The sequence below is a fragment of the Typha latifolia genome, chromosome 14 (genome assembly GCF_019914945.1).
Source record: "Typha latifolia isolate L0001 chromosome 14, TyphaL0001v2, whole genome shotgun sequence".
NCBI classification, from domain to species: domain Eukaryota; kingdom Viridiplantae; phylum Streptophyta; class Magnoliopsida; order Poales; family Typhaceae; genus Typha; species Typha latifolia.
Window position 1 is genome coordinate 2,746,629 of NC_133099.1, and position 12,976 is coordinate 2,759,604.

The 12,976-nt window shown below is 35.7% G+C and overlaps 1 protein-coding gene and 1 pseudogene across 1 annotated transcript; both read left to right on the top strand.

Annotated features, from left to right (window-relative positions):
* The first annotated feature begins 393 nt into the window (after positions 1 to 393).
* Positions 394 to 4,799, top strand: LOC140801290 (endoglucanase 24-like). The gene is made up of 6 exons (XM_073156320.1): positions 394 to 903; positions 998 to 1,281; positions 2,032 to 2,469; positions 2,566 to 2,713; positions 3,731 to 3,897; positions 4,173 to 4,799. The coding sequence occupies exons 1-6, from the start codon at positions 693 to 695 to the stop codon at positions 4,500 to 4,502; spliced, it is 1,578 nt and encodes a 525-aa protein (XP_073012421.1). The 5' UTR covers positions 394 to 692; the 3' UTR covers positions 4,503 to 4,799.
* A 1,132-nt stretch (positions 4,800 to 5,931) lies between these two features.
* On the top strand, positions 5,932 to 9,539 carry LOC140801238 (novel plant SNARE 11-like; annotated as a pseudogene).
* Positions 9,540 to 12,976: the final 3,437 nt, after the last annotated feature.

The window sequence follows — 12,976 nt, forward strand, 5'->3', positions numbered from 1 at the left end:
ATATATATATATAAAGCTGGTACCGGATCCGGTGTTAGTATTATAACAGCAGAAATCATGATTGGCCTATACTTTATCAGCTTTTGGGCGGGCCCCACCTGCGGTAGGCTACGACGTCGTCATCTTATTTGGCACCAAACACCAGCGACGGCCTAGTCGGAGATACCTGACCCGCATCGTACGTCAACTTGCTCCTACACCGAGCAGCACCTTGGCCAATGGGAGCTTCCCACGTGCAAAGTTACGGGGACGCTCCTCCCCCATGAATCTATCCGCTGTTAGCCCGAAACCAGCTGATACCATCCATTTCGGGGCAGCGGATCTACCCGCCTCGTGTCGGTCGGGGCATTGGCTAATCTCAGTAAAGGTGAGGGTATTTTAGTAATTTCTCTTACCGAAACAGCGCAAATATAGAGAGAGATCTGTCCCGCCTCACAGTTCCCGCAAGCTCTGCTACTTCTCTCTCTCTCTCTCTCTCTCTCTCTCTCTCTCTCTCTCTCACACACACACACACACACACACAGATCCAAGAACGCGATAACTCCATCAAACCCTAGAAATTTCTCGCCTGGAGCTCGAGCGTACCGGAGATCTCTCTTCTCTTTACCAGTGTTTTGGTCAGTTTGGAGGGGATTGGGGAGATCCAGCTCTAGATTTAGTTAATGCGGTAGGTCGAGCTTAAGGATTCGAGAATGGGGGTTTCCAAGTATACTAAAGGATGCGGTGGATGGTTGATCGTGCTCGTGGTCGCGGCTCTCGTGGTCACGGCGGCCGTGGTGGCAATCAAGAAGAGGAAGCCCCACCACGCCGAGGCCCTCCCGGTTCCCGGGCCACCGGGGGCGATCGACCAGAAGTACGGGGATGCGCTCTCCGTGGCTCTCCAGTTCTTTCAAGTGCAGAAATGTACCTTTCCTTTCTATCTTTAATCCATTTTCTGGTTAAAAAAAGTTTTTTTATTTTTTGGATCTTGTTGATTTGTGTTCTCAATTGTACGCAGCTGGGAAATTGGTTAATAATAAAATTCCTTGGAGAGGAGATTCGGCTCTGAAAGATGGGAGTGAAGAAGGAGTGGATTTATCCAAAGGGATGTATGATGCAGGGGATCACATGAAGTTTGGTTTTCCAATGGCTTTTACGGCGACCGTGTTGTCATGGTCTATTCTTGAGTATGGTGATCAGATGAAGGCCGCGAAGCAGCTTGACTCAGCTCTGGATGCGCTTAAGTGGATCACGGATTATTTGATCAATGCCCATCCTTCTGAAAATGTGCTATATATTCAGGTAATATTTGTGGGTTTCTTTTCAGATTTCCAACAAGGCAGGGTTACCTGAATGTTTAGCTAAGATACCTAACTAGTTTGTGCAATCAAACCTCATGTCTTTCTTGTATTGAGTTCCTGTCATGAGGACATCATAGATCTATGTCATTATAAGTGTCTTCTATTGCTGGTTTAATCCATCTTTTGCCTACTTTAATTGATTAAAAATGATCTTTTTGAAGTTGGATGCTTTGCTATATTTATGTGCTACCTAAGAAGAATTAAATGGTTAGACCAATAAATTAATGCTACTCGTACTAGCTAAGACAAAGTTTATGGACCTAGTTATTGTAAGTAGTGTTCTTCTTGCCTCGTTGTTCCTTTCTAGTAAGAATATTGTAACAAAAAATTCACCATGTTGCTTGCCCTCTTTCTATTCACGTCAGTCTACTCTTGCTGTATTGCTATTGGTTTTGTTTATTTCATGCCATACTAGCAATCAGAGCAATCATTTTACAAGACATAAGCAAGTGAATAGACTTCTCATTTGCTTGTCATGTAAGTGATTAACTTTTGTCATATTTCCTTTTCTCCTTTATGTTCCAGTCCGATTGTCTCATTTGCCCTTTTGCTACTCCACAAGAGTAATCAGAAGAACGTCCATCTTAGATGCACCATTAAGTCTACTTTGGATTTGAGGGGAAAAAGAAAGTAGCAAATTCACTTGATAATTCTTAAAATCTGTCTGAAAAGCTTTAATTCTGATTGGTAGGTGGGCGATCCTGATATAGATCATAAATGTTGGGAGAGACCAGAATTAATGGCTGAGAAAAGGCCAGTAACACAGATTAACAAGACAGTTCCAGGAACAGAGGTGGCTGCAGAGACAGCGGCAGCTCTGGCTGCATCTTCCTTAGTTTTCAAGCCAATTAATACAAGTTATTCAGATGTGCTTCTTCATCATGCCCAGCAGCTGTTCACTTTTGCTGATGCATACAAAGGTTCCTACAGTGTCAGCATCCCACAAGTTCAGAGCTACTACAACTCTACAGGTTATGAAGATGAACTCTTGTGGGCTGCTAGTTGGCTTTATCATGCCACTGGAGATCAAACATATCTCAGTTATGTCACCGTCAAAAATGGAAAAGCTTTTGCTGACTGGGGAAGACCAACATGGTTTAGTTGGGATGACAAACGTGCGGGAACCCAGGTATATATAATCACCACGTCATTCAGAGTAACTCTACTATGGGTTGTAGTTAGTTTTCTTTTGCCTCATCTAAAGCCAGTTGCAACAATTTTACAGGTTCTTTTGTCCAGAATAAATATCTTCGGTTCAAAACAATCCTCAAATGCAGAAAACACAGGTCTTCGGATGTATAGGAAAACAGCTGAAGCTGTAGTTTGTGGTCTTTTACCAGATTCCCCAACAGCCACTTCTAGTAGAACAGATGGTACATTGAACACCTTCTTTGTTTTGTTTAACACTATGAATTACTACAAATATGCTGTCTTTTCTCTTTTGTAAGTCTGCTGTTTTAACAGCACTATGTGAAAATAGCTAATTGTCAGCACTGTCATATACTTATATGGTTTCTTTATGTTTTTCTCGATTATCATTTCTTAGACTCTTCTATTTAAGACAGAATCAGTAGTCAATTACAATTCTGAATTTAAAGGAGGTTGTATCACAGACGGCAAGGACAGCTTGTAGGTTGGAGAAGAAAAAAAACATGCACTAGAACTGAGGTGTTGGATTTGAACTTTCCTCTTTTCAACATAAAGGAAATCATGCCTTAGAAAACATATACTAGAACTGAGGTGTTGGATTTGAACTTTCCTCTTTTCAACATAAAGGAAATCATGCCTTAGAAAACATATACTAGAACTGAGATGTTGGATCTGAACTTTCCTCGTTTCAACATAAGGGAAGCTATGCCTTCAACATAACGACTGCTATCATATTGCTGTAATCAGAGTGCAAGACACTGTGTATCAGTTTGTTATTTCATTTCTTTATGTTTGCTAGTTCATTTCTTTATCATATTAGAAGTGAAACCACATTTGCATCTTCTTTTGCATGAATAATGCCTGACGTTCATCTACACAAATGGTATTCCAACTCTAAGTTGTTTATCTTTCTGTACTTATGGGTCTCAGCTCAACATTTGTCTACATATAAATCTCGTTACGTCTTCCTTGTGTTTGACATACGCTTTTGTTGCATTTAATCAACTACTTTAGTGAGACATTCTTTGTTCTTTGTTCTTTTTTCATTCTTTCAATGCCATTTGATTTAGGGATAATCATAATTACCAAAGGCATTTTCTTTTGTAATTTTCCATTTTCTCCTACGATGATAATACAGGGTTAGTCTAGGACAATATTTCAAGGAGTCGTTCAAAGCTGTTAATTATAATAACTCATCTGATTACCAGGTCTTCATGACGATATATGTATATATCATGCAGGTGGATTGCTTTGGATAAGTGACTGGAATGCTCTTCAGCATCCTGTGGCTGCTTCATTTCTTGCTGTTCTTTACAGTGACTACATGCTCACATCACAGACACCAGAAGTCAGTTGCAGTGGAAAATCATTTACGCCCACAGACCTACGTAATTTTGCAAAATCTCAGGTAATTATAGTTTGCATTTTATTCTCATCAGTGTACCTAGTTGTACGTTGCTGGCCATTGGCATATTTTTAAATGTCTCCTAGAATAGCTTTCAAATCTTTTTAGTGTGAGTTAAATCTTTTGTTCTGGTGATGTAGGAGAATATCAAATTTTGGTATGTGCGACCTCCTTGTGTTAGCGCGTTATAGTCTTGGTTAGATGAAGGTGCAACCTTTCAAGGATCAGCCAAACTGAGAAACAACTAATTCTTCTTTCTTATGTGTCCTCTCTACCAGGTTGATTACATCTTGGGTAACAACCCAATGAAACTTAGCTACCTTGTCGGATATGGGAGCAATTACCCACAACAAGTGCACCACAGAGGCGCCTCAATTCCACCAAATGCCAATACTGGCTGCAAGGGCTTCCAGTGGCTTACTTCAACTGATCGGAATCCAAATGTAGCCACTGGAGCACTTGTCGGCGGGCCATTTAAGAACGACTCATATATTGACCAAAGGAACAATTCCATGCAGGCTGAGCCCAGCACCTACAACAGTGCTGTCCTTGTTGGTTTGCTTTCCGGCTTGGTTACAACCTCCTCCATTGCGCAGTCTTTCACCTAGGTTTTTTTCTGCACTCTTTGATAACTTCTACTAGCCTCCAGCATGCACATGCATCAGTGTTTGTGATCCGATTAAAGGTTTTATCGCCATGTTCTGCGGTGTACATGTCAATTCATTCAGTTCTTTTGCTATTGTAATGGTTTACTGCACTGATGGAAGCTTGCATCCAGTCAGCTATTAGTACCAAATACTATATCAGGTGTACAATTAATTATGAAAGAGCCCTATTACCTTTGTTTGTGATCAGGGTCTTGCACTGTGGAATGCCAAACGCGATTACTGGAGAATTTCTAGCCACTTTCAATGTTCTTTTTCTGCTCACGCTACATGTAATGCGTTGATATCTGGATGGTACTTCAGAAAATTGAGAATTTCTGACAGTTTGCTGCATGTTGTAGCATTTTGTTTGATCTCCAATATGTTTATCAATTTGCACTCCAATATGTTTCTTTTATTCTTTTAGCTTATAAACAATTTACCGTATAGATGATGTCTGAATTGAATGGAATTCGACGACAAACACAATTTCATAATGTAAAATATTTTATCTTTATACTGAAATTTTATGAAAACTAATTTTTTAACCCAAGAAAATATATTTTCACTGAAACTTTCAAATATCTTAGCACAAGAAAATATAGTTTCACTAAAAACTTTCAAAATATCTTAGCACAAGAAATATTAGAAATTTTTTACATAATTATCACTGAACTTTTTAAAATCTTATAATTGCTGGCACATTCTTAAAAATATTAGAATCTAAAAATATCTACTCTTTCAAAATTCTCAGTATAGTAAATTTATAGTTAATTTTTAACAAAATATTTCTAATATATTATTATGAAAGTTTATAAATACGTATAAATAACTAAAATATTCTTTTTTTTAAGTTTAGAATATAAAATATTTATTAATAATTTTTATCTAGCAGAAAATAAGATAAATGTCGTTGTAGATAGCTTTTAGGCTATTTTTAATAATTTATGTAAGTGCAAAATATATATTTTTATCTAAGTTGTTTAATTATTATTAGTTAGATTTAACTAAAGAAATGATACTTTTAAAAGAGCATGATAATTTCGTGATAATTATGATATTTTAAAAATTTCAGCGACAATTATATAAAAATTCTTAAATATTATTACCACCACAACAGTCACCTTAATTCGAACATAATTGCTAATAGAGTGGATGTTTGGAGTATAAATAAAGAGAAAATAATAATTCTTATTAAATTATTTGCCAAAAATATAACAGTCATTTCACAATGTTAAGTCTGTTAATGGGTTTGGTTATATTGGATAGTTGAGGATGTGAAAGTGAAAATAATCTATAGTTGAGGGGTCAAAGCGTAAGTAATCCTATATTTTATGCACCTCAACTTATTTTCGCCACCGTGGTTTCGGGAGCCAACGAGATCAACGAAGTCCTTTGTTCTCTTCCTCTTCGTCTTCCTTCTACTCTCGATCTCGGGGGAGATCGGAAAGCGGCTTTGAGACCCAAATGCCGCCGTTTTCTTCATCGGTAACGATGAGAGAAAGTGGATTGCGTTAGATTCTTTAAATCCGGATCGACTCGAAAATCTGGTTTCTTGGACGGGTTTGGCGCCCTCTGGATTCAAAGGCAGGGTTTCGGATTGAATCCTCTGAGTGTTTATCTACTGTTTTGGTTGGATTTCGAAAGATGGATTTGTCTGCAATAAGTGAGGAGCTGGCCGAGGTCGGGGGCCAGATCAGCGACATCTTTCGCGCTTTGTCGTAAGGAACAAGATCCTTCATTCCTAACATTTGAAAGTTTTGGCTACTTTTATGGTCGGGATTTTTACCGCTGATCTCTAATGTGAATGAGGAGTTGGTTTTTGGAAGTTGTTGAGTTGCAACGATGGAGGCCAGATAGTTGGAAGTGCAGCAAGTAATTTAGTGAATGTGAAACTGTTTGCAGAAATGGATTTCAGAAGTTGGAGAAGATTAAACACCCGAATAGGAGGAGCAGGCAGGTGGAAGAACTTACTGATAAGATGCGATAATGCAAAAGGTGTGAGCTTTTGAACCCTCCTCTTTGTTTCAGATAAACTCGAGTTGATTTGGAATTATCTCTTTCTGTTTCCTTGTTTCTTACTATAGAAGCTGTCAAAAATTGAGTATATTGTGATTTCCATGTAAGATTTTGTTTGTCGATGAAGCTATTCTGCAAGATTTAATGGTTAATGGCACTTCATCAATATATTTCAGGAAATTCTGATACCAGGAATCGAGATTTGACATCTTATATCAATATATTTCAGTTTTTTTATTTTCCATAGTCAAATGATGATGCATTTAAAGCACTGTAGAAAACATGCGCACTAAATTCTAATTGCCGATTTGAATTCTGATAGCTGATGCATTTTGCGGTTGTTATTTTCATTGCTGATTGGCAGTTAATGGTTTTCATTGTTTTCTAGACTCATCAAAGAGTTTGAAAGAGTGACGACGGAAGAGGACAGGAGAACTACTCAAGATACCGTCAAAATACTAAATGATAAAAAACAATACATGGTATCAGTTTTCCTCTTTCTTAAGGCTAATCTGAAGTCCCAATACGTTCTGTTCTTAAATTTATACCTTACTAAGTGGTAACTTGCTTGTTTTGCAGATTAAAAAACTGAACTCATATATTGGTCTCAAGAAACAGTGAGTTTTTTTTTCTTTCACTTGGCTTTGAATTTCTCTATCATCTATATTCGTTGCTAACTTTCATGAATCATGATTGTGTATGTTCAAGTTAGCATATGAGATGCAATACAAACAATGGTCTTTCTTAGATCTTTTCAAGTTTTTTTTTGTAGATGTCTGTTTCAAATTGGTTGTAAACTGTTTGACCCTTTCATATTCTCTGAACTTGCAGATACACTAGTAGTCCTGAAAACAAACGAGTCGATCTATTTGATGGTCCTGGTGGCCGCGATGGTTTTGGTGAAGAAAATGTTCTGTTAGCATCATGTAATATTTGCTATTCTGCTATCCCTAACTGCATATTGCATTAAATAAAGTTCAAATCAATTTAAACACTTGACATTGAGGGACTTAAAGCATGTGGATCCAAATCATTAGTTCCTAACTTTGCTTAAAGAGCAAATGATAAGTATGAATTAGCTTCATAAGTTCTTCAAAAGGGCCTTGAATTTTAGCTAAATGCTAGAAGCCTATTCATCATCTTTAACGAAATGTATTCTGCAGCTATGACAAATCAACAGTTAATGGACACTGGACACCATATGATGGATGAGACTGACCAGGCTATTGAACGGTCAAAGAAGGTTAGCTTTCTGATATGAAACTGATTAAGGAATTGCATTCAGTGGACATCTTTCAGAATTACTTTATGACAGGACTCTTTTTGTTCTCTTAGCTTCGGGACACTACTGAATGAGTAGCATAGAGTTTTCCATGAAAATACTATGTTATCTCCTGTTGCTTGTCCTATCATTTCTCAGACAGTCGTTGAAATATATTGACCTCATGATCACCTTGGAAGAAGATGTTAATGGGAGAAGTTGTTTATTTCACTCACCTTGTTGACCATCACATGAAGTATGTTTCCACTTTCCTGTAATCACTAATTCAATTTAACTCTGATGAAGCAGCAGGGTTTCTGTAATATAGCTACTGATTGTTTCATAGGTGTCCTCCGTCATTAATATTATATGCCTCTTTATATAGTTATCAATGAATTCTGATTGATGGTTGAAGAAAAACGCAATTATTCTACTGCTAATCTAGAAAATAATTACAATGAAGTGGGGAGAAACTAAGTTTGCTTGGTGCCTCCTTTCATTTCTGGTGGAAGTATCCTGTATTAATTTCTGTTACTTATATATGTAATTAATTGCCTTTCACACTGTGATATAGGTTGTGGAAGACACTGTCAACGTTGGAGCTGAGACTGCAGCTGCTCTGAAAGCATAGGTGTATAGTTTGTCTCATCTTAATCTAGAACTTATCTAGCCTGGAATAGAAACGTTATATGGCTCATGCTGCTATGACTTCTAAATTATACCAGACTGAGCAAATGAGCAGGATTGTAAACGAGCTGGACTCTGTCCATTTTTCCATCAAGAAAGCATCTCAATTAGGGAAAGAAATCGGCAGACAGGTTAGTTTCATAGTACGTCATGTTTCACTTCTGGTTCTCGAAATTTTCAGTTAGCATTTTGTTCCTTTTATTTATTTATTTATTTTTTTTCAGAATAAGTCCATAGACATTTTCATTACATTGAAATCGTTACAAAAGTTAAGATCGCAATCGCTCTATTCCTTTACAACATTTGTTCTAAAAAGCTAGACCGGCAAAGTTGTGGGCTATTGAGTTGTTTTCTTTGCTCGAGTAGAGAACCTTGATTAAGGTGAATTTCTTGTACAGTCTGATACATTCCTGGATAATAGGAGATATCTGCCATAATCCTAGGTTGCAACTGATCATTGTATAATGGGCATGCTCTTGCAAATTTATTCACAATTAATTTCCTAAACCTGTGATAACTTAATTAACTATTTCCAGTAACAGAGCCAGAGGCCTTTCTGGACGTAGAGATTTGTGATATGTTGAACAAGATAGGATGATCCATTGGGTAATTAAGCCAAAGGGCATGACGAACTTTGTTATGCCCATCATCTCGACTAATCAAATGGGCTGGATAACAGATCATCCGTTATCCATACTCAACTCAAAAATAATTAGCACTCTCTGTACTCACACTACGGCTCCTTGTATTTTGATTATTTTTTTAGGCACCGACTTTACTGTGCCTTGTCACTCTTGTTGATCTATGAGAACTTTTCTCATGAAAACCACTGTTTTCATATGTCCAGACTGTGAATCCACATAACAAGGATGTACCCGATATTCCTGGACTTGCTCAGGTATGTCTGCCTTCATATCAATCTACCAAATCTTCTTTTCGCCATGTTCAATCGCACAAATCTCCGCTGGTTTGAATGTTGAAGTTCACACTGTATCATCCCTGGCATTTGTTTTTTTCCTCTCTCACCCACTAAGATGTGTCAATGTAACGCTTTGTGATGAATGTTTTAATCAAATGCGAGCTCTATCAGCGAAGAGAATATCGTATTTATTGCGGTTTTCTTGCGATTCACGTGTGTAAATATGTGAATAGATCTCCAGTTTCAAGGTTTTACCTCAGTGATGAGTGGGCCTGGCTGGCCCGAGGGATCTATCTATTGGTACGTCTTGAAATCATTAAGTTTTTGTACGGCTTGTGAATGCTATCTTTTCTCAAAAGTTGAGGTGTAATGGATACTAACTACCTAAAGGCTAGGATTAATATTGGATAGCTGCCTCGAAAAGTCTGGAGGAATGGATACTAACTTTCAAGAGCAATCTCACGTCCGACCAGCTCACACATGCGTTTACCCTAATGTGGGTTATCTGGAAAGCAAGGAATAACTTGGTGTTCAGACGAGAAGATGTTGATCTAAGAAAGAGTAATGGATGAGGCGGACCGGCTGTGGAAGCTCAACCATGACTCTTAACAATTATGACGCCAACACCAGAGATCAGATGGCCTTTGGAGGGGGACCTCATGTGTTGGGTGGATGCTACTTGGAAGAGGGGACATACCCGGTGGTGGGATTGGTATTGCTCTCCATAAGTTTCCAGTAGGATTTTGCACTACAAAAATGTAGTGGAAAGGTTAAAGGAGATTGCTAACCAGGCAGCAATGAACACCTGTTGGCTCTTTAGGGACTCTCAGATTGTTGTTAATACCGTCAATAGTGAAGCTACGGACTAGAATTGGACAATCCTTAGGATTATTCAAGAATATACTAGGATAGCTTCCACCCTATATCATGAGCATGGAGGGAGCAACAACACCCTTGGCTAGTTTGGCCGACCATAAACTATTACTTTAAAACAAAAAAGTAGAGGAAGATAACATCTCAAAAGTACCCGCGATGAATAATTAAATAAAAATGCAGGGCTTAATTCGTAAGTAAATAATATTACTCACTGTAGTTCAATAATCAGGTCTACAAAAAAAAAATGATATTTTATTTATTTTTAACATATTTTTATTATGTGGAGCCCACACGTGGCTCGCTGCTATTGCGTGGAAAGCATGGAATGCGTGCTTCCAGCCTGACGTTGCGATTAAAATTATTGCCACCGACCACACGCACACAGCGACGAGCATTATTGTGCTATCTTTGTCTCTTCTTTTAACCTACGACAGATAGCTCTAGAAAAGAAAGTGAATTTTTTTTATTAATAAATCCATTTAAATTAAACTAATTAAACTAAATTTAAATCTATTTGAAAAAAAAATCGAAATCGAATTACCATACATATGATGACAAATGTGAACGATGGGAACTTTGCATGTATTCTTATCAAAAAAAAAAAAAAAAACTTTGCATGCATTAAGTCATTAACACATAGATTTCTCAACTAATTAGTTTCATATCTCGTCAAATGAAGTGTTCATGGATGAATTCAATCATATGTGGATCCCATTCTTGCATACTTTAAGTACTATTTTTTTTTTAATATTATTTTACCAGCAATTTCATCGAATTTAGTCAACTCAGTCGTACTAGACTTTGACGAGTTTCTTAACAATGATGTCGGTAAACTAAAATCTAAATAGATCTTCTCATGTCTAGCTTCACTTCCTTTTGATTAAATTATAACTTTGTAAAGATTCATACTATACTTCCTTTCTAGTTGAGGTTAGTAAAGCCTAACAGCTATATCATCTACCTCCTTTGTTTATTTATTTATATTTACAAGGACTAAGACAACTTTTAATGAATGATAGAGATGGGTCTTCTCTAATAGCTTGTAAGATAATAAGATCGCCAAGTGATATAACAATCAACACTTTATGATTTAAAATATTACTATTTTTAATTAGACTAGACATTTAAAAAAAGCTGCATAATGGACATGATCTTATCACTGTTTATAAGAAAACTCATATCTTTTACAATAAGTAATCATATTTATGAAATTAGTGGGAAGAATTGAAACAGAAAATTATATGATTGTGATTGGATTCTCAATCAATGGTATACTAGTCTTCTACTAGTCTTCTATTCCCTGTTCAAGAAAAAAATAAAGTATGACATCTCCTTCTAGTTTGGTCAAAATATAAAGAGACGTTTGAAATTTTTATTTATGACACTTGACCTTGTTGTTTTGATTTACCTGTAACTACCTAACAATTGTTACTTTTAATATAATAAAAAAATAACTAAAACACGTCTATTATTTTTGTAGAATGAGAGTGTAGATTAATCCTAATAGTATAATAAAAAATATTTTACTTTTTATTTTTTTTCCTTTTCTATAAAATAAGTATAAAATAGTCCGGAGAGAGCATGAAATTGATGGCGTTATATATTTTTTAATATATAACTAACATAGTGAGTTATTTCAGATATTTTATGTAATTAAAGCGGTGAATGTGTCATAAAAAAATAAATAAATGGGGATTTAAAAGCAAATTTTCATCTAAAATATTCACAAGGAGGTGGTTTCTAGTAAACATATCAGTAGGAGAAAGAATCAAATTTGTAGAATATATAAAGTTTTCTACATTGTATCTAAAAGATAATTGAGTAATAGCATCAAAGACAATTAAATTTAGGGTAAATTATAAATTATCTTCGCTTAAGATTAAATTCTTCTAAACATTTATTTGTATTACTTTATCCTTCTGTGGGTCAGATTAATGTGAAATACTAGACAGTCATTAATAGAGCATTAATTACTATAATATCTCTATATTACTAATTATCTCATTGTTTGAATAAATAGGTATCTTCTACTAATATTTTTAAATGATTGAGATATTTTATTCTATAATTATATATGCCAACGAGGTGGGGATATAGATATGAGAATAAGATTGGAAGCTTATAATCATAGATATAGGAAAAAGATAGAAGGGTTAAGTTTTGTAGAATGAGAAATACAATTATAATATTTTGATGTCTATTTTGTTGGTTAAAAGTGTTTAGTACCTTTACGTTTAAGTTTTGCTAGAAAATATAATAGTTTTATCTTAGTCTTTAATCATATTGGAGTAAATAATACAAATAAAATTTAAGAATAGTTCAATTTTAAGCATAACTAGAGGTAACTAATTTATAATTAAATTAATTATATTTTTACTCTATTAACTATAATTCTGTGTCACTTAAACCCACACAAGAAAAAAAAAGATATATAGACCTCTTAAATTATCTAATTATGTAACTAAATCTTAGAACTTTTATTAAAAAAATATTAAAAATTGACTAACTAATTAGATAGAAAAAAAATATTCTTACTTTCTTTTCCCATCACCCATTAGAAGTAAAATTTAAAGGAATTAGAGAAGCTCAATTTAAAGTTTAATATTCAGAAAAGTTATCTCTTGGTACGTTTCTTGGAACGAAGACATAAATATTTTTTTCCACTTATTGAGTCAA

Excerpts from the sequence above, each read along its gene's own strand:
- LOC140801290 (XM_073156320.1), top strand. The coding sequence starts at position 693 with ATGGGGGTTTCCAAGTATACTAAAGGATGCGGTGGATGGTTGATCGTG. Across the intron at positions 1,282-2,031 it reads AAAATGTGCTATATATTCAG|GTGGGCGATCCTGATATAGA; the intron begins GTAATATTTGTG and ends TCTGATTGGTAG. Across the intron at positions 2,470-2,565 it reads ACAAACGTGCGGGAACCCAG|GTTCTTTTGTCCAGAATAAA; the intron begins GTATATATAATC and ends ACAATTTTACAG.